The following is an 18,708-nucleotide window of genomic DNA, read 5'->3' on the forward strand; positions in this document are numbered from 1 at the left end:
TTTGATATTCAGTTGACAAATGTTTATTTTCTGTTGCGGGTTTAACAAAATCATCTCAAAATGTGGAAACTTAACATCATATTGGTTTAAAATAAAAATGAAAATATTTTAAAATTAATTTTTTACAGCTTTCTGCCAAACTCAATATACTTTTTAAAAAACAACTGTATTAATAACGTTATATACAATGTACATAAAAATACATATCTGTATGTTCCTTAAAAATCTTTTCTGTGGCACTTGGTTTGTACTGCGACTACATATCAAAGTCATTCTTGCGCGGACACTTGTTTCTGGTGTGTCCCTCCTGACGACAGAGACCACAGCGACGGGATTTTGGTCCATCGGTTGTGGCAGCAGTGGGTTGACTGCGTCCGGCTGCATTCCGATTAGATGATCCCCAAGCAGAACTGGAACTGCTGCTGGCACCTGGCAAAAATATTATATATTTAAGTGACATTTTCATGATATTCTGAACCAATCTCACCTTGATTTTGGTCTTCATCGCCCCATTTAAAGAAGCCGCAGGACTTTTCCCTTGTGGGACAGGAGAAAAATGGTCTTCCCTGATTGGGTCCGTCCTTCCGCACGGTCAGCCTGCTTGCCACTTGACCGCAGGTGCACATCACCTCCTCGCCATCGTCTGGATTCGAGGTCTTGGCGTTCCTCTCCTGCTTTTTCGTTTTCGTCTGAGTTATGGTGACAGTGCTGCTGGAGTTGGATCGCATGGACGATTGGCCATGCTGGGAGCGGTTCTGTTGAATGCTGGGCAGGGTGGCCACGCGATTGCTGCCCCAAGAGGAGGTACTGGTTGCAGTCTGGGCAGCACTGCCAAACGAAGTACCGCTCCTCGATGAGGATGATGCTGGCTCATCGGCCCACTGAAAGAAGTTGCACTCATCCGATTTGGGGCACTTGTAGAAGTGCCTGCCCTGGTTGGGTCCATCCTTACGCACGGTGCGCTGGCGAGCTGGCTGCTGGCATCCGGAGCACAGCACTGTTTCCGGCTCGCCAGATGATGTGGGTGGAGTATCCCATTCGTCATTGTCCCACCTGGCTCTTTTAGCTGCTGGTTTCGGGGGAGGAGTGGGACAAGCTGAGACAAAAGCTGTCCGTCCCCGACTTCCCCACGTCATGGGCCTCTCCTCTGCTCTGTCCTGCTCGTGCATCCATTCCGAAAGACTCATGTCCAAGTTTTCGTCCTGATGGAAGCTACCCTGGGTATTTCCTCCGTTCACCAAAGCCTCAAACTCAGCATCATCGTCCGCAGCAAAGGCGGCTGCAATGTCATCATCCAGTGGCACCATGTTGGAAGTTCTCGATTGGGCTTTGTCTGATTCCACGGAGTCGGCCGCAGCCAACATGGCTTCTTCAAAGCCATCATTACTATCGAAGAATCCATCCATTGCGCTGTTGGGTGAATTTGTAGAGGCTGCACTGGTAAAGAAGCTGCGAATGCTGCCCGAAGATTTGCTGCTTGGGTCTTTTTTGGCAGTGGCCTTCGGAGCCTTTTTCGGCTTGGGTTCACTTGGTGGTTTCTTGGCTGCTGGTTTTTTCGGTCCGTTGCCAGGTTTATTGCCCTTTGGTGCTGAGGGATTTCCAAGACCTCCGCCACTGCCCCATCCTCCAGAGCCGGTACCTCCTCCACCTGAACCGCCACCGCTTCCTCCTCCAGAACCGCCACCACCTCCTCCTCCTGAGCCGCCACCACCTCCTCCTGGTCCTGGCCCAGGACCCCAGCCTCCACCTCTCGCCTCGCCCACAATGCCGCCCACTCTCTTCACCGAATCCAAGTTGATGTTGAAGGTGGTGCGAAAGAGATTATCGCAGGGCAGGCAGGTCTTGTACCAGCCGTGTGGCGAGTTAAACACTCCGCGATAGTAGGGCGTGCTCAGGCGGAACTTTAGCATTCGGTGGCCAGCTCCGCAGGTGGGACAACACTCGTCCAGCACGGACACATCCTTGCATTCGGCTGGGATCCAGACCACGTTCTTGCAGTCGGGAAAGTTGGTGCAGCCTATGAACCAGCCTTGCTGGTTCTTCTTGGCCTTCAGCGCGAGCGGTGCCTGATCGCACTTTGGGCACTGGAAGAGCGTCTGCAATGTGGCTTGGCTCTGGCCGTTAGCATCTGATCCCGAAGGATCAGCAGCAGCAGGCGTCTCATTGATGCGAGCCGCTATCTTGGCATCCATGGCGGTGATCTTCTCGGTGATCTGGCGGTAGGACTGTTTGTACTTGGCTATCTGTTCGGTGAGCACAGCCTTTGGATCTTTCTGTCCCTGGCAAATTAGTTTCAGGTCCGATTCAAACTCCGCCCGCAGCATGGGCTTGGCCAGAGCCAGTTCCATGGCATCGTAGCCCTCATAAAGACCCATTCCTATGACGCCAGGCACCAAGAAGCCCTTGTCCAGCACCCCGATATAGCCACGCTCCTTTATCGTGTTTATGTGCTCAGCGTGTGTGGCATCCGTGCCGATTCCGTGCTTCTCCATGAGTGCAATCAGATCCGCTTCGGTCAGCAAGGGCGGGGCCGTGGTGGCTCCTTCGTGGAGAGACACCTCACTGGGCTCGAAGCGCTGCCCGTTCTCATAGTGATGGATCTGCTTGGCGCTCCACTTGTCATACACATAAACGTCCAGGTAGTTGCGCTCATGAATGACCAAACCGCTGGCCGTGAACTTCTCGCCGGCAATGTCAATGTGGACAAGGGTTTCGGAGCCAACGGCATCCTTGCTGACGCAGGCGAGGAAATGTCGGACTACTAGTTCGTAGACTCGAGCCTCGTTTCCCTGCAAATCTGCAGGAGAAATTAGCAAATTAGCAATTAAGACCTTGCAGTGCAAGAGAAAGTAAAAAATTCACTCACTGTCCGCCATCTTAGTGGGATGAATGGGGGGATGCGCCTGATCCGACTTATTGCCGTTGCGGGGATTTGGGCCCCACTCCACTACGCGCTGAGCAAAGGCTCCCCAGTCGCGGTGACCCGTTTGCATCTCAACAAGTGGCGCCAGCTCAAACTCCTTGGAGAACTGATTGGTTTCCGTGCGCGGATAGCTGATGAAACCCTTGCTATACAGTTTCTCCGCAATGGTCATCGTCTCCTTGGCCGAAAGCTTGAGTTTCCTTGAGCCGAGCTTTTCCATTTCTACGGTGTCCAGTGGAGTGGGTCGCCATTTGTGTTTGGGCTTCACCGTAACGCTCTCGACAAGCGCCCGAGGCGCTGGCTCGGCCAGGCAGAGTAGCAGGTGGTTCTCACAGGCTTCCTTGTCGAAGAGACGGTTTCGGGCCCAATTGAACTCCACCGTAAGGTCATCAATGGTGTGCAGAACTACAAGGGAATATAAAGTGTTTACCTTAACCCTTCAATTGGTAATCCCCTCCTTCTTACCCTTAATCTTCCAAAAGGGCTCCGAAACAAAGGCCTCCACCTCCTTGTAGCGCTCGGCAACAAATCCTAGGGTGGGAATTTGACAGCTACCGTACGAGATGAGCTTGTCGGCGATCTTCTCGGGAAACAGTCGCTGCAGGCGCATGGTCTGGAACCGTGTGATGGCGGCTCCCGTGCGTAGATCCAGTTCCGTGCGCACATCCACCGCATCGCTCTGCCTCTTGTCCGGCTGGCCCAGTTGTTGGAGTGCCCGTCGCACCGCCACCGAGGTGATCTCCGAGAAACTGGCGCGGTAGACCGTGAGGTTTGGCTTAATGGCCCGGCACACGTTGATGATTTCGTAGCCTATGTTTTCACCCTCGCGATCGCAATCCGTCCACACAATCAATCCCTGGCAGCCGCGCACCTCCCGCTCCAAAGTCCGTTTGATAGGCTCGTAGTCCCCGCCCACGGTCTTCTTCACCGGAGCATCGAACAGGGCGCTTGGATCCACTGTTCGCCAGTTCTTGAAGGACACCATGAACTCCAGTTGCATCAGGTGACCGGATACGGAGGTCATCACCATTTTGGCATTCTGACCGCGCACAGGTGCCTCGAAGTCATACACTTTGTTGTACACTGAGTAGCCCTCACGCTGTGGGCGTGGAATCATGAAAGTTATGGTTTTATCCTACATTTCTGGTTAAATTCCATACCCTCCGAGCGGCGCCATTGGAAAGCAAGCCGGCAATCGTTTTAGCGGCATCGTTCTTCTCCGCCACGTTGAGGAACTTCATCTCCTTGCCGGGATTAGCGCAGAACAATCTGTGTGCGGCAAGAACGGGGCGAAAACATTTTAAGGCAGCTATCATTCAAAGAAATTCGCAACAAAAAAAAAACAAACATCTAGTCGCGCCATACGTAAAGATGAAATATCGATAAATGTATCGATTGGTTATATTATTGTGTTGTATTAGTTGGCAACGCGACTATTTCCCTCTGAATAAATTGATGCTGGTTGCACCGTAGAAAAAGAGGGATTTTCCAAAATGTGCATTCAACTCTCATCTTCTGAATGATAATAAATTTTAGATTTTAAAATAATTCCTCTATCCCACCCAAAAAACACTTTTTATTTCTCCTGAAATACGAAACTATTTATTTTATTTATTATATCTCTCTATATAACTTGCTGTTTTGCATTCACGTTGCTACGATTTTTTTCTTTTTCTTTTCATTGCGCTTGTTTTTGAAGACTTTTTCTTTTGCAATTTTTTTGTTTCTTTTAGTGTTTTATCGTTTTAACTCAACATAAAATCTTAACAATTATATATCTGCATATATATATATTTGTATGTAAGAAAAGGATAGAGTGAAAAATGTGTAAATACAAAGGTAGTTCACGATCTTTAACCAATGTTTTTAGCCTGGCGCCGTTTCGCATCGAGCCGTGGAGTTGGTTGCATTTCGCTTTTGAAGTTGTAGTTTTCAGTGTTGTTAATTCGGACTTAGGCCTAGCTAAACTCATTCGTATTTGTATGCGATTCATAACTTATGTTCAGTAAAATATTAGTAATATTTAGAGCGTTTAATTATGCCGAAAGTGTGCAGAGTGCTTCGTTGTGATCCTCCTCTTTTTCCGGCACTGCCGCACACTCCGCAATTAGATATAGAATAACAACAAATACATGTTAAGGGTTTCCTAACACTTGTGAGCCACTCGGAGCTTCCCCGGCCGCCTCAGCAGCGCAGGGCAGTGCATCAACGACGCCAGGAACGATCCTCGGACTCCTCGTCCTCCTCCTCATCCTCCAAACGTAGCTCCGGCAGCGTGTCGCTGCCCAACAGACTCTCGCTCTCGCTGACGGACTGGATCAACTGTTTGGGGTTCTCTAGGCTGGCGGCCATGGCAGCTGGTGTGTTGGTCTTCTCAGCCGGTGCCGCCATCGGAACCGGTGCGGGTGTCACCACGGGCGCCCACGAAATCTGAGGTGGCATATCGACAATTACTAAAATGCCTTATGCGGAAGGCATTATTTGTGTTCCACTCACCTGCAGGCGCTTGTCTTTGTACATTTTGCCCCGGAGCACGGCTTGTTCGGCATTGAGGCGGGTCGCATAGGAGAGTATTAACTGTGGAATCTCACGGTCTACATCATGCTTGGAAATCTCGCCAAAGTTCTGTGAAATACAGCAGAATAATTGTTTGTTAATCACTTATACTCAATAATAGATTTAAGTCTGTAAAGCTAAACAATATGAGATTGAATCAACCAATATCTGCGGATAACTCACCTTAAAGTGCCCCAGGACAAAGTCAGCCTCTTCGGCCGCAAAGCCAGTGACCACAATAGCCTTTGGTCGCCTATCGACGCGCGTGGGTCCCTCCGGCAGATTCGGACGCTTGCGTCCTCCACCGGCTGCCCCGGAAGCTGCCGCAAAGTGGGCCGACTTGCTGTTGTTCGCGGCTGGTCCTCCGCCGACGCCTAGATTGCGCTGCAGCTCCTCCAGTCGCTTCTGTATGGCCGTGGTGTCGTTGCCCTCCTGCTGCTGGGCAATCAGCTCCAGCTCCATGTCCAGCAGCTCCTTCTTCTGCTGCTCCTTGGTCTTTTTGACGGGCGGCTGCTGATGCTGCTGTTGCTGCTGGATCTGCGCCTGAAGCTGATCCTGCTCGGCCTGGATTTCCTTGCGTAGCTTGTCGATTGTCATCTGCAGCACTTTGATTGTTTGCAGGGTGGGGGCCCTCTGGGCATCCTGCTGGTCCATTCGCTCCACCAATTCCAGTGCTGTCTTCATCTGCTTCATGTAGCTCTGGAGCAATTCCTGTTTGCGTTTGCGCAGCCCGTTGGCCAACAGGTGCACTGCCTTTTGCTGCTCTTCCTGCTTCTTGCGTATGCTGGCGGCATTGGCAGCCGGATTCATGGGACGACCTGCTGCGGCTCCACCAGCACCTGCTCCAGCCGCCCCGCCCGCTGGCGTCGTGTTCAACTTGAGACGCATGGAGGCGGGAGCCGCTGTGCTGGCCTGCTCTGCCGCCGGTGTGCCAATGTTGCCCGCCCCCGCCTCGGTCAGAGGATTGGCGTTGCTGATCTTGGCACTATCTGCATTGGGCGTGGGTACGGCGGGAACGTTGTGCAGATGGTACTGGCTAGCGTTTTTCCGGCCAGCGCCTCCTCCACCGCCGCCCATCTGGTTCATCTGTCCCACGTCCGCTCCGCTGCTGTCGTTGTGCCAGAAGACCTTGATGAATCTATTATTTAGCACCGCCTCCGTGCTCCTGTAGGCCACATTCGCTTCCGCATGGGTGGAGAACGTCACAATAGCTGCCTCTGGATCGCCCTCGTACGACACCTGAATATTGACGATCTTGCCAAACTTGGCAAAGTGGTTGTTCAAATGGGCAATGGTGTTCAATCCTCGCGGCACTTTCCTCAGCTCCAACGAGCTGTTGTGTTGCTGCATGTTGGGATTAACCCGCGGGCCAAGGCGACTGTTGATTGGCACCTTTCGTTTGGTGGGCACATCCGCAATGGCCACCGTATCTTCCAGCTCGAAGCGCCGCTTACCAACCTCAGCCACGCCGCCCGACGGAGCGCCATCGACCACCGGTATGGGAATCAGTTGGCGCTGCAGCGGTGTGGTCACCGCAGTGGGATTGAAAGGGAATGGCATCATGGCGGGTTGCGGCGGTGCGCCGGGGTTGCGCGCGTAGTCAGCGGGATTGGGAACGCCCATCGGATTGGGCCCAGATCCGCTCATCAGCGTGCTGGGTCGCACATTACCGCTGAACGGATTAATAGTGGTCTGACCTGGCTGCGTTGGCGGGGGAACTGGTCCCTGTCCAGCTCCTGGCGGTGGTCCTCCGCCTCTCGCCCATATCTCGGGCGCATCCGGATTGTACTCTCGCATGGACATCATCAGGGCCGAGTTGTTAATGCCCTCGAACACCACCGGGTTGATGCCGTGGTCCCAGGGGCACGTCTCGCCCCTGACACAGTAGCCCTTCTCGTCAAAGTCCCGGCAGCGCTGGCGAGGATGTGCAGCCGGATGCTCCACGGGCGTAGGCGCTGCTACTGGAGCGGGAGCCTGATTGGCCTGGGCTGCCTGTAGTCGCTCCGGGGAACTCTGGTTGCGCCGTGCGTTTCGGTCAGGCGACATGGATCGGCTGTGTGACCGCCGGCTCTTGTTGTTACCAAATCGGGGACGTTCATCAGCATTACCACCGATGCGCCGACGATCAAAGTTTCGCCGGCCATGGTGCCGATTGTCGGTCTGGGAACCAGGCGGGGATTTGTTTCGGAACTGGCGTTGGGTTTTCTCACGTTCGTTCACTCGCCGGTCGCGGGACCTTGAGCGCCGAAAGGCGCGCTCGTTGGAACGTGACCGGGAGCGAGATCGGGACCGCAGAGATGCGCGTCGTCGACGACTTTCGCGTGGCTGGTTTTCCTTGTCAGCATAGCCCGCCGTCAGACCCGCTCCGCCGACTCCTCCTCCTCCTCCAGTCCCGCTGACGCCACTGCTTCTGCCCGGTGGACTGGCACTGCGCACATGGTGGTGTTGGTAGTTGGAGGCGGACTGTGGATTGTGGGACTCTTTGGTTTTGTGCTGCTGGAAAATGGGGAAATAAGAACAGGTTCTAGCAGTGGGGGACAAGCAAGACTCACATCGAAGGCTGGCTTGGCATCTGTAGAGGTATGCGAGGCAATGCCGGCATCCTGGCTAATGAAGGCCAGCGCCTCGGCTTCCCTGGCATCGTGGCTGGCCTGCTCTAGCTTGACCTGATTGCTATCTGGGGTTATCACATTGTCTTTAGGTGCCGGTGGCGGGGAGTCGGCGGCCAGCACGGCCTCGATATCGTCCTGGGCCCCATCAATGGCCAGGGCCAGTTCCTGGTCGAGATCCAGCTCAGCGGCGGAGGCACTGGAGGCCGCTATCAGGGGGGCGGCAGGCACCGTCAGGTACTCCTCGCTGGCAATGGCATCGAAGAGGCGCTCCACGAAGCGCGTCGTCTCCTCGGACAGAAAGACATCCAGCTGCTCGATCATGATCCGCTTGAGGTCCTTATCCGATTTGTCCTTCTTGAGCAGCGCGATGACATAGCGCGCCAAGGCCGAAGAGTCTGCATCGCAGCTGTAAGGGGTGATTTTTTAATTAGAGGATTGCCTTGGTATTCCAAAGGAGCAGGCCAGAACTTACAGTGGCTCCAGGACCACACTCAACCAATCCTTGAGCTTGTCCGAATTCTCCAGTATCATGCTGAGGCGGGCTGTTGCTACTGGTTGGTGTTTCTCTTTTTGGTTGGGGGCTACTTGCGTTGGTCTGGGCTAATCTGGGTGGGGGGTTAATCGTGCTCGGGGGGCACACACGCCCGAAAATGTATTTTTAAGATGACCTCTGCCGCTCAGGCGACGTTTCTACCGAGATTTGGGGCACTCTTGAGTTCCGATTAACGTGTTTGCTTCTGCTTGATCCTCTGAAATATGAGATTTCTGCGTTTATTTCACTTTTCGTCGATTTTTTTCCTGCCTTTCAATTAAATGTCAGCGCTGAGCTGCTTCTTCTTCTCGCTCGGCTATCGTCAATAAGAAAGTTTCTCGATTTTGCTACCCGATACTTTTTGCTTGCGTACGAGCACGACGCACACACACAGCCAAACGCACATACACACACACACGCACACAGACACGCAGGCACTCACATACATACACCCCAGCAGCACCCAGTTTTTTGCGCCCAAATTTAATGGATTTTTGGGACACTTTTCCCCACGCAAACACTTATGGCACATACCTCAAGCCTTAAATATAACTTATGAATAATATTTGTACAACAAATTTAAGTTTAAACAGTTATTTTTGTAATTTTCACTGCACTTTTCCTGTTGCAAGGTTGCTTCTTGACGAGTCTAGGCTGCGTACTCGATATATCGGCAGAATAATCGATAGCCGTGGAGTATGCCCTCGAACCAGTGCTGTCAACTATCGAATGCTAAAAGTAGCTAAAAGAAAACCTTGACTATTAATAAAAAAATTATATATTATTTGAATTCATATATGTACTTTATTTTATTTATTCCATCTTAAATAATTCTAAAGTTTTCTTAAATTTTTGATCTTGTTAACAATAATATAGTATTTATAAAATTAAAAACAGTTGTCGAAAACATAAATCGAGTATCATTTTATCTATTATAGGGGTTTGTATTTTTTATTTTTGAAATCTTCAAAATAAAACAATGTTAAATTATGCTAAAATATTTACAAACCCAAAATTGGATCTTGATATTAGAAAGGCGTTTCAAGCCTACAAGTTTTGGAGGCTCTCCCGTATCAAACAAAAACATTTGGCTTGAAAAAGGCTAGATTGTTACGATAGTATTTAAATCGATTCCGTCCCTGGTAATTTCGTTTATCTGTGAAATTCGCTTTTCTCCGATTGGGCGTAAATAATTGCCATGTGCAGCATTGGCGAAGATGATTTTGGTGACGAGGGGGCCGCCCATGCCATGGTGGCGGAATCCCTGCCCTTGGGAATCGTCCTCAGCCCTGGAGATTGCAACAAATGTGGAGTAACTTCAAGCGAACTCTACAAACTGAACTTCCGGACGGCGGAGTGTCGTGACTGCTTCCTAGCATATGCAAGGCACAAGTTCCGGGCTGCTCTGGGCGCAGCCAAGATCCTGCCACGAAACGCCGAGGTGCTCCTGGTGCTTGACGGCTCCGCAGAGTCCTTGGTGCTCCTGGACATGCTACACTTTGCCCAAACGCAAAACACGTTCAAACGACTGCACTGCAATGCACGTGTGGTCTACGTGGACGATCAACAAGTGCTGGGCCGTTATCCTGTGGACATGGAAGCAATCAAGGCTTTGTCCGACCAATATGCACCTTTTGAGTTTCATGTAATTGAGCTGGGTGCCTTGTCCAGCTCTTTGCAGCGGATCAAGGAGTACAGTCCTTCCCCCAAAGAAACCAGCGAGCTGGTGGAGAAACTCGAGAGGCTGCGCAGCCTAACAGCTCGTCAGGATTTCCTGCAGCAGCAGCGCAAGAACCTCATTGCCTCGGTGGCAGAGAAGCTGCAATGCAGTCATGTCTTTGAGCCCAGTATAAGTGTGGATTTGGCCACCCAACTCTTGACTGCAATAGCCCTGGGTCGTGGTGGCAGTGCCGCCATGGACGTGGCTCTCCTGGACGATCGGCTGGCGGGCGATGTCAAATTGCTGCGACCCCTCAAAGATCTTAACGAGCAGGAGATTCAATTCTATGTTCATGCCCAGCGATTAAAACCTCTGCTGCAAAGTGGCTCCCGATATGGCCAGGAGAGAGGACAGACTGCCAGCTTACAGAACCTCACGTCGGCCTTTGTGGCTAACCTGCAGAAGAATTACGCTTCCACCGTGTCCACAGTGTTCCGAACTGGCGACAAAATAGCTGTCAATGCCCATCCAGAGCAGGCAACGTGTGTCCAATGTCAGTCTGCTATGGATTCCGACCTCTCCGACACTCTGCTGGCCATCGAGTACTCCAGATCCGTGTCAGAGGCCGGCGTAGGTCTGTACAAGAACGGAGATGACCTCGAAGCTTTGGCAAAGCGGCGGTTGGAGGCGCAGGATGGGCTGTGCCACGCCTGCCGCGGCATACAGGCAGAGCTCAAGAGTGGTAAATTGTTGTAGTCAATCAGAAAATATATATTTTTTTACAACTACTTCAACTTTTTTAACTACAATTTTGCTAGCGTTGTGTTAACGATCGGCAGCAGTGGCAGATGACCATCGCAGGGCGGGACGTTGGAGGCCAGCACGACCCGGTGGAAATCGTAGACTATATAGCGATTGTATTGCTTGGCCCTTCTATGATGTTCGTTCACCGATCCCGGCAAGATGATGGTTTGTGTGCAAGTGCCGGGCTCCTTGGGATACAGTTCATCCCCAGGAAGCACTCCAAACATGCAGTCATCGCAGCGATAGTAAACGGGCTGTACCATTGTGCCTCCTCGTTTGCTCCGTTGACGGGCAAAGTTAAGAAGCTCCTGCCAGCTATGCAGATTCATCAGACGCGCGATGTCGTACAGCAGCATGAAAGGAAGCCAAATGGTGCCGTCCTGGGAGCTTGACCAGGCTTTCGCCGGACTCATCCAATGGGCTGAGGCCACTTCGTGAGGTTCCAAGAGGAGACTCACCTCATTGACCTGCTCATCCAGCGTAGTGACATAGTAAACCGTGTCATATTTACGATTGGCTGTGGCTGCTGTCCTCCAAACGGACCACTCCTGAAGAGACCAAAGGTTGGGAATGACATTGAGGTGCCTGCACAACTCCAGAAACTGTGATGCATTGTTGTGAACTCTATGCTGCCACTCAGAACGATCGCTTGGCTCTAAAAGCCAAGTCCGAGGATGTCCGGATTTAGAATCCCAATTTTTCAAGCTATCCGGCTTGGTGCAGATCAGAATGCCCACCTCCTCAAAGGTTTCCCTGAGCGCAGTCAGTCGCAATGCGATGTCCCTCGAAAAGTTTTCTCTGCCGCACAGAAATGCAGGTCTGGGAGTATCCTGATTGTGACTCAGCTTTATTAACTGCTCATCGGTCACTCCAAAGGACTTGATATATGTGATCCATTCGGGAGATTCATCCTCTCGGGGATCGAAAACGCCGCCAGGAAAAACGCAATGATTTAATGCATAAGAAGTACCCTCAGTTCGCTTGATCAAAAGTAACTTTGGTGAAAGGTAAAATAGTTATTTTTATTTCGTAAATAGATAATAATTACCCACTCTGTAGTCATAATCCTTTAAAGAATCCTCTTTGGCAGCCAATATAAGGCTAGCTGAAGGTCTGTAAGATCGAGTAGCGGCCCCCATAGTTTATAGTCCACTGCCAAAAAAGTCACTGCTCCACTGCCACAAACCTTTGATCTTGACTTTCAAACCAATAAGAACAACTTTAATCAGTAAGTTGTGGGATACGACTATTAAATACCTTGTTTTTTATTATAAAAAAATATATATAATATCTATTATAAATCTTGGAATGAAAATTAATGATTTTTAAAGGTTTAATTTTTTTTTTCTAATTTTATTGATTAACCGTTTTGAATACTTTTCAACTAAAACAATATACCCTTGTATTCAACAGGTAGGAGGTACATAAAAAGTGTAAACAACAGCTGTCGAGTTATCGATAATACCGGCAATGCAATCGATATCGTCGTGTTACCTAAACAACGATGTCGAAGCTTTTGCCCAAAATCCGTTCCTCCTCCAGCCTGATCCTGCTGGCCAAGGACTCAAAAGCAAAAGCTGCGAATTCCTTCGACTACAATGTGAGTTTCACTTCATCTATAAAATAACCATATTAACATAGTGAATTGTACGTTTAGGCCCTGCTCCTCACGCGAACGCAAAAGTCCAGTTTCATGCCGGAGTCCTCGGTCTTTCCGGGCGGAGTTTGCGATGCCACAGACAGTTCGCCCGCCTGGTTGGATCACTTTCGGCGAAACGAAATCAGTGCCGCCAAGCTGAGGGATGTGGGCCACGTGAAAGGCCCACGGCCAGAGATATTTGAGATCAAAGCGGATAAGGAAGCGTTAGATCCGTATGCAACTAAAATGTTTACCTAGCCAAGTATCCTTGTGACTCCGTTTTAAACTTTTTGCAGATCCCTGTCCCTGCGTCTAACTGCCATACGCGAGACCTTTGAGGAGCTGGGCATCCTGCTGTGTAGGGATAGCAAATCATTAACCTCCACCAGTGGCTACGCCAAGTTCCATGAGCAGTTCGACGGCGTCCATTGGCAGCACATAGTCCACAATGATGCTAGTCAGTTCTTGGAGCTCTGCAAGGAACTGGAGGTGTTTCCGGACGTGTGGGCACTCCACGAGTGGTCAGCCTGGCGCACACCGTCCACCTTCAAGAAACGGTTTGAGACTGCCTTCTATATGACCGCCCTGGAGCACGAACCCAGCGTTCACATCGAACCCAACGAGGTCAAGGACTGTGCGGTAAGTATACTCTTTTTTTAAACTTATAACTATTACCTTGACATTTATGGCGCTTTTTATAACGGTGAGCCAAGTATGCAAAAGGCAAAACTCCTATATTTACCTATCTATCTTTGCAGTGGCGCTCCCCATTAGATTACCTTCAAGCGTGCCTGAGAAAGGAGCTCTGGTTGCCGCCTCCTCAATTCTACGAGCTTTCCCGCTGCCTCAACTTCTCCTCCTTGGAAAGTCTTCGACAATTCGCCGCAGAGCGTGAGGTCAAAGGCCTTGGTCTGATTCATCCTGTGATGTACAAGTGCAAAAATGGAACTGTCCACCTCTTGCCTGGAGACGAGGCCTATCCCGCCGATCCGGATGCTAGTAGCGACAAAATAGAGACTGGCTTGACAGTCGAGGAGTTTCGTTCGCAAGGTAATGACAAACTACATAGATCAGAGCACTGGAACCAGCATCAGTCGCAGCTGCTCATTAACTTTGACCGGGAGGATGGTCAAGTTCATCCCCTAGACCCTACCAAGCTATAGAGGCGAAATCAGTTGCCTTGATATTATGTGCATTTATCTAGTTTTAAAATTATAACTAAAATGGTTTATTTTTTAATTGGTTTGAAATGTCTCTTTTTAACTTGATGAACGATTTTTGTTCGATTTGTTATATACTACTTTGTCAAGAGAAATAGTTAACTATTAGTTGTTTTTTTTATTTAATGTTTATATATTTGGGAAAGTTAGAAAGGAGCTACAGAAAAGGGTTTTATAAAAGTAAGAAGTCTAAGAAGTTTAATAACATTTTCTAGGGTTTTTTGATAGGAGCGACCAGGCTACTCCTGCTGACCTTCACCGTACCAGAGCTTATATAGGTATTCAGCTTCCTCTTCGGTAGCGTATCTGTTTTCGACTTCAGGTTTTTGCTCTGGCCTTGATCTTAAAAGGAGAAAGGAGTAATTAAAATAACCGATTCCAAATTTCGTCTTTAAAACTCACTGGTAACCGAGCTTGTGTTCCGGATGGGTCCAGACCTCGTGGGGTTTAGGATTTGGGGGATTTTTGCGCTTCCAGCCCTGCAGTGTCGTTTCAATGCTTTTTTGGTTGTCTAGCAGGACACCAAGTTTGTGATCAATATGAGAGGATGCCACCTGCACTCCATGGAAAGTGTTTTCGATGCTATTGAGGCTCTCGGACTGGGTGCGATTAAGTATGGCTAGACCCCATTCCAGTTGGTTCACCTTACGATTGGCACGATCCGTCAGGACCTTCAGTTGCTCCAGGTATCCAACCTGACCAACGATGCTGTGCTGCTGCTGCTGGAGAATCTTAGCCTTGTTGTCCAGCACAATGAGCTTTCCGATGACAGCCTGCCCCAGCACCTGCTGGATCCCAGTTAGATTTGCATTGACGGATGAGATCACCGAATCCAGATCCTTCTCATATTTGGTCTGGTTGGCAGCCAGCTTATCTAGGGCACCCCTGATATCCAGCTCCACCTTGGTCAGGTTCCTAATGGCCTGTTCATTTTGTTTCTGCGTTGCCCCGACAATGGCCGACAAATTGGCCACACCGGAGGCAGTTGCCTGGGAGCTACCAATAACTTTTTCCTCCAGTTTGGCTACGGCAAGCTCAAGTACGGCAATGAGCTCGATCTCATCCCGCTGATGCTTGAACTTTTCCTCGATGCCCTTTTGCACCCTCTTCACTTCCTCCACACCAACGATTAGCTTCTCAGTGCCCTTTAGTAGCTTTATCACATCCCCACGGATTTCGGCACTGGAATTCCGATCCTCTGCTGAAGCAATGCAAAAATAAATGCAGATCGTTAACAAAATCAGTTTTGTTCTCATAGTGCTTCTCTGTCGAACGTCCACCGCTGTGTGTCTTCTGTCGATCTAAGCCACACCTTAAGTAGCCCAACTTAGGGCCCAAAACGTGTCTCAGACTGGGTCAAGTTCTATCAGTCCAGGAACCACCCACTTGTACTTAAGTGGGTGCAGCTGCAAACGCTTCTCTAATCTGAAAATGTTTATTTCCCTGCAAACAAATCAACTTCTTCGTGTGGCTTAAAAGATAGTTGCGAACAAATGTTTGGTCACTATCACTATCTGATGGCTAAAAACAAACCACAAACGAACCATGTTTCATGTTGTTTTACTAAATAATTTTTAGTTCATCGACTTTTTAACGAACTTAAAGAAAATCCGGAGATTGGCACGTCTCAAAATTCTTCTTTGTTTGTAAACTCTTCCCATGGGGTAGAGATTGACCTGGTTTTTTATATGTAAACGGTAGCAACGATACCAACGGAAAACGTGCCCACCTGTTTCTTGTCCAAATTCATTGAGAAAATAGGTCTACATTGCGATGATAACTGCTATATAGATATATAGATAACTTTTCTCATAGACATCCGATTTTGAAGTTGTATATCTTTAAAGTCTTGTGGCTTAAATCTCTAAAAACCTGCATTTAAAACTTGGTTTGTAATTTCGGGACGATTTTTTGAATTTTTTATGAAAAATTTCTAAATTTCTGAAAAATGACACTGCAGAAAAGTGGCCAAAAAGCTGCAATTACAATTATATAACTTTTCTTACAGACATCCCATTCTGAAGTGGTATATCTTTAAAGTCTTGTGGCTTTAGTCTCTACAAATCTGCATTTAAAAATTGGTTTGTAATTTCGGGTCGATTTTTTGAAATTTTTATGATGTAACCCCTTTCTTAACTTCCGAAAACATCGTCTTTGCAGAAAAGTTACCAAAAACCTGCAGTTCTAAGTCCATAACTTTGCTTTCAGGCATCCGATTTCTAAGTGGTATGTCTTTAAAGTCTTGTGGCTTAAGTCTCTAAAACTCTGCAATTAAATTTTGTTTTGAATTTTTGAAATGTTATTTTTACGATATAACTTCTTAATCATAATCCGAAAAATATAATTCCAGAAAAGTGACAACAAACCTACAGTGTTAATTCAATAACTTTTCTTTTAAGCATCCGATTTCTAAGTGGTATATCTTAAAAGTTTTGTGGCTTAGGTCTCTAAAACTTTGCATTTAAATTTTGTTTTGAAATGTTTAATTCTTATTTTTACAATATAACTCCTTAATCAATTTCCCAAAAATAGAATTCCAGAAAAGTGACCAAAACCTTCACTCTTAATTCTATAACTTTTCTTTTAAGCATCCGATCTCGAAGTGGTATGTCTTTAAAGTCTTGTAGCTTAGTGCTCTAAAAATCTGCGTTTAAAACTTAGTTTGTAATTTCGGGTCGATTTTTTGTAATTTTTACGATGTAACCCCTTTCTTAATTTGCGAAAAAATCGTCTGTGCAGAAAAGTGACCAAAAACCTGCAGTTCTAAGTCCATAACTTTGCTTTCAGACATCCGATTTCTAAGTGGTATATCTTTAAAGTCTTGTGGCTTAAGTCTCTAAAACTTTGCATTTAAATTTTATTTTGAAATGTGATTTTTACAATGTAACTCCTTAATCATATTCCGAAAAATATATATCCAGAAAAGTGACCACAAACCTACAGTGTTAATTCAATAACTTTTCTTTTAAGCATCCGATTTCTAAGTGGTATGTCTTTAAAGTCTTGTGGCTTAGTGCTCCAAAAATTCTGCATTTAAAAATTGATTTGTAATTTCGGGACGATTGAAATTTTTATGATAAATCGATTTACCTTAAAAATATTATTTATTGATTTTTATAAAGTTGAATAAAATAGTGATTACAATTTTCTATGAATGTGTTTCTAAAAGATTTATCGGGTACGGTTTCTATACCAGCATCAGTATCCTTGGGGCAGTGAACCGTCTCCGTACCAAATCCCGTAAGATTCTCCTTGCTGAATGGGTTCGGGTTGCTTATAGGATTGCTCCTGGTAAGATTGTGGCTTGAAGGATTGCTCATGGAATGGTTGTGGATTGTGTGATTGCTGGTGGTTAGGTTGCGGTTTTTGCTCGAATTTGTGCTGGGATTGCTGGTGACTAGGTTCGGGATGGAATTCTACAGGAGGCACAGGAATAGGAGACTGGTGGGCTGGCGGCGAAGGTCCATGGGATGGCGGAGCAGAGTGTCCTCCCCTGGGATATGGCTTTGGCTTGGGCTTGGAGGTGGGTCCATAGGCAGGCGCTGGCTTCCAATGCTGGTGATAGGGAACTGTAGCGGATTGGTATGGTGAGGCAGTCTCCCAGGGCAGTGACTCCCGCCAGGACACGGCACTGGAGCTCTGATGGTTGTGCTTGGGCTCCGGAGCCTGAGTTTGGTGAGGCTCCTGAGCTTCAACTCCATAGCTGGGCCCATGCCCATGGGGCTCATCATGGTGGCCGTATTGTTGATGGGGCGATTGTCGGCTGCACTGATCCAAATCCAGTTCGATGCGTTTCTGGGAGATGATCAGTTCACGCAGGGCTGCCTCCAGTTTCCAGGGATTAAGTGGCTGCGAATGCTGCACTGCACCGATCAGGGTGTCTAGGCGCAGTTCCTGGGTTCGATTAAGCTGCTTCAACTGCTGCTCCAGCACGTTTAGTTTGCGATTAGAGTCCTCGCTGAGCTCTTTGACTCCAGCCAAATTCTTTAGCTCCACCTCCACGTTGATCTGGGATGTCTCCAGGCTGTCGAAGGAGCATTTCAGGCCATTGATCTGGGGCAGCACAGTCCTGGTGATCAGTTTGGCCAGTCCATCGATGCTCCTGTCAATGCTGCGGGAACTTTGCAGCACATGCTTCTGGTAGGCATCCAATTTGGCTTCCAGCACGTTGAGGAGCTGCTTGGTGGCCTCTTGCAGGCGGGCCAGTTCCAGGAGCTGCGCATCTGTGCGATGACCATACTCTTCGCCCTGCTTGGAGATGTTCAACAAGGTGGCCACCAGATTCTGCGAACTCGCCTCCAGGGCGATTGTCAGTTTAGCCAGCAGACCATCGACGATGGCCAAGGCTTTGAGAGCCTCCTTTTGGTCCGCCAAGCCAGCCTGTGCCTCCTCGCCAACTTTTGCAATCCTGTCCAGAAGCACATTGGCCGCCTGCAAGCCCTTGGAATTATCCTTCAGGAGATCAGAGATGCTCTCCTCCTTCTGCGCTTTGTTACCGCCGAAGCACAAGCCCAGAAACAAGATCGCGATGAAAACTTTCATTTCAACTGCAAGTTGCATTCGAGTGGAAACACCAAGTGCAAGTGTCTTCTGTTGACCAAGGGCAGCGGTTAAATATGTTTGCGAACACGTGTGGGAGCAGCTAATCTATTTGGGTTTTGTGTTCTTCTAGTAAAGCATGCTCCAGTTCTTCATTTGTAGCTTAATCTGGCCAAAAGGTAAAAGCTTTAATTTGGCACGAATTCAAATTACAAACATTCGA

General features: G+C 48.5%; 7 protein-coding genes across 9 annotated transcripts; 2 read left to right on the forward strand and 5 right to left on the reverse strand.

Moving 5' to 3' along the window:
- On the reverse strand, window positions 1-4,277 carry LOC128261188 (DNA topoisomerase 3-alpha). The gene is made up of 5 exons (XM_052994739.1): window positions 4,084-4,277; window positions 3,389-4,022; window positions 2,867-3,328; window positions 488-2,797; window positions 1-429 (listed from the first exon to the last, which is right to left on the reverse strand). The coding sequence occupies exons 1-5, from the start codon at window positions 4,237-4,239 to the stop codon at window positions 257-259; spliced, it is 3,735 nt and encodes a 1,244-aa protein (XP_052850699.1). The 5' UTR covers window positions 4,240-4,277; the 3' UTR covers window positions 1-256.
- A 219-nt stretch (window positions 4,278-4,496) lies between these two features.
- On the reverse strand, window positions 4,497-9,280 carry LOC128261482 (zinc finger protein swm). Of its 2 annotated transcripts, none has more exons than XM_052995205.1 (6): window positions 9,158-9,280; window positions 8,564-8,840; window positions 8,032-8,497; window positions 5,663-7,972; window positions 5,420-5,548; window positions 4,497-5,353 (listed from the first exon to the last, which is right to left on the reverse strand). In XM_052995205.1, exons 2-6 carry the CDS (start codon window positions 8,620-8,622, stop codon window positions 5,129-5,131), a joined length of 3,189 nt encoding a protein of 1,062 aa, XP_052851165.1. In that variant the 5' UTR covers window positions 8,623-8,840; window positions 9,158-9,280; the 3' UTR covers window positions 4,497-5,128. The 2 variants fall into 2 exon arrangements, with proteins under 2 accessions (XP_052851165.1, XP_052851164.1); XM_052995204.1 differs by having other exon boundaries at window positions 5,663-7,975.
- A 463-nt stretch (window positions 9,281-9,743) lies between these two features.
- Window positions 9,744-11,241, forward strand: LOC128261542 (cytoplasmic tRNA 2-thiolation protein 2). Of its 2 annotated transcripts, XM_052995284.1 has the most exons (2): window positions 9,744-11,025; window positions 11,102-11,241. In XM_052995284.1, the coding sequence occupies exons 1-2, from the start codon at window positions 9,822-9,824 to the stop codon at window positions 11,110-11,112; spliced, it is 1,215 nt and encodes a 404-aa protein (XP_052851244.1). In that variant the 5' UTR covers window positions 9,744-9,821; the 3' UTR covers window positions 11,113-11,241. The 2 variants fall into 2 exon arrangements, with proteins under 2 accessions (XP_052851244.1, XP_052851243.1); XM_052995283.1 differs by lacking the exon at window positions 11,102-11,241 and having other exon boundaries at window positions 9,744-11,071.
- On the reverse strand, window positions 11,087-12,330 carry LOC128261543 (acyl-coenzyme A diphosphatase NUDT19). Its single transcript, XM_052995285.1, has 2 exons — window positions 12,140-12,330; window positions 11,087-12,082 (listed from the first exon to the last, which is right to left on the reverse strand). Exons 1-2 carry the CDS (start codon window positions 12,224-12,226, stop codon window positions 11,087-11,089), a joined length of 1,083 nt encoding a protein of 360 aa, XP_052851245.1. The 5' UTR covers window positions 12,227-12,330.
- LOC128261544 (acyl-coenzyme A diphosphatase NUDT19) lies at window positions 11,956-13,943 on the forward strand. The gene is made up of 5 exons (XM_052995286.1): window positions 11,956-12,094; window positions 12,501-12,687; window positions 12,745-12,959; window positions 13,023-13,365; window positions 13,485-13,943. Exons 2-5 carry the CDS (start codon window positions 12,592-12,594, stop codon window positions 13,887-13,889), a joined length of 1,059 nt encoding a protein of 352 aa, XP_052851246.1. The 5' UTR covers window positions 11,956-12,094; window positions 12,501-12,591; the 3' UTR covers window positions 13,890-13,943.
- Window positions 13,944-14,044: 101 nt separating this feature from the next.
- LOC128261545 (uncharacterized) lies at window positions 14,045-15,208 on the reverse strand. Its single transcript, XM_052995287.1, has 2 exons — window positions 14,349-15,208; window positions 14,045-14,288 (listed from the first exon to the last, which is right to left on the reverse strand). Exons 1-2 carry the CDS (start codon window positions 15,200-15,202, stop codon window positions 14,186-14,188), a joined length of 957 nt encoding a protein of 318 aa, XP_052851247.1. The 5' UTR covers window positions 15,203-15,208; the 3' UTR covers window positions 14,045-14,185.
- Window positions 15,209-16,997: 1,789 nt separating this feature from the next.
- On the reverse strand, window positions 16,998-18,677 carry LOC128261541 (uncharacterized). Its single transcript, XM_052995282.1, has one exon. The coding sequence runs from the start codon at window positions 18,504-18,506 to the stop codon at window positions 17,145-17,147; it is 1,362 nt and encodes a 453-aa protein (XP_052851242.1). The 5' UTR covers window positions 18,507-18,677; the 3' UTR covers window positions 16,998-17,144.
- Window positions 18,678-18,708: the final 31 nt, after the last annotated feature.

This window comes from Drosophila gunungcola, unplaced genomic scaffold (genome assembly GCF_025200985.1).
Source record: "Drosophila gunungcola strain Sukarami unplaced genomic scaffold, Dgunungcola_SK_2 000001F, whole genome shotgun sequence".
NCBI lineage: Eukaryota > Metazoa > Arthropoda > Insecta > Diptera > Drosophilidae > Drosophila > Drosophila gunungcola.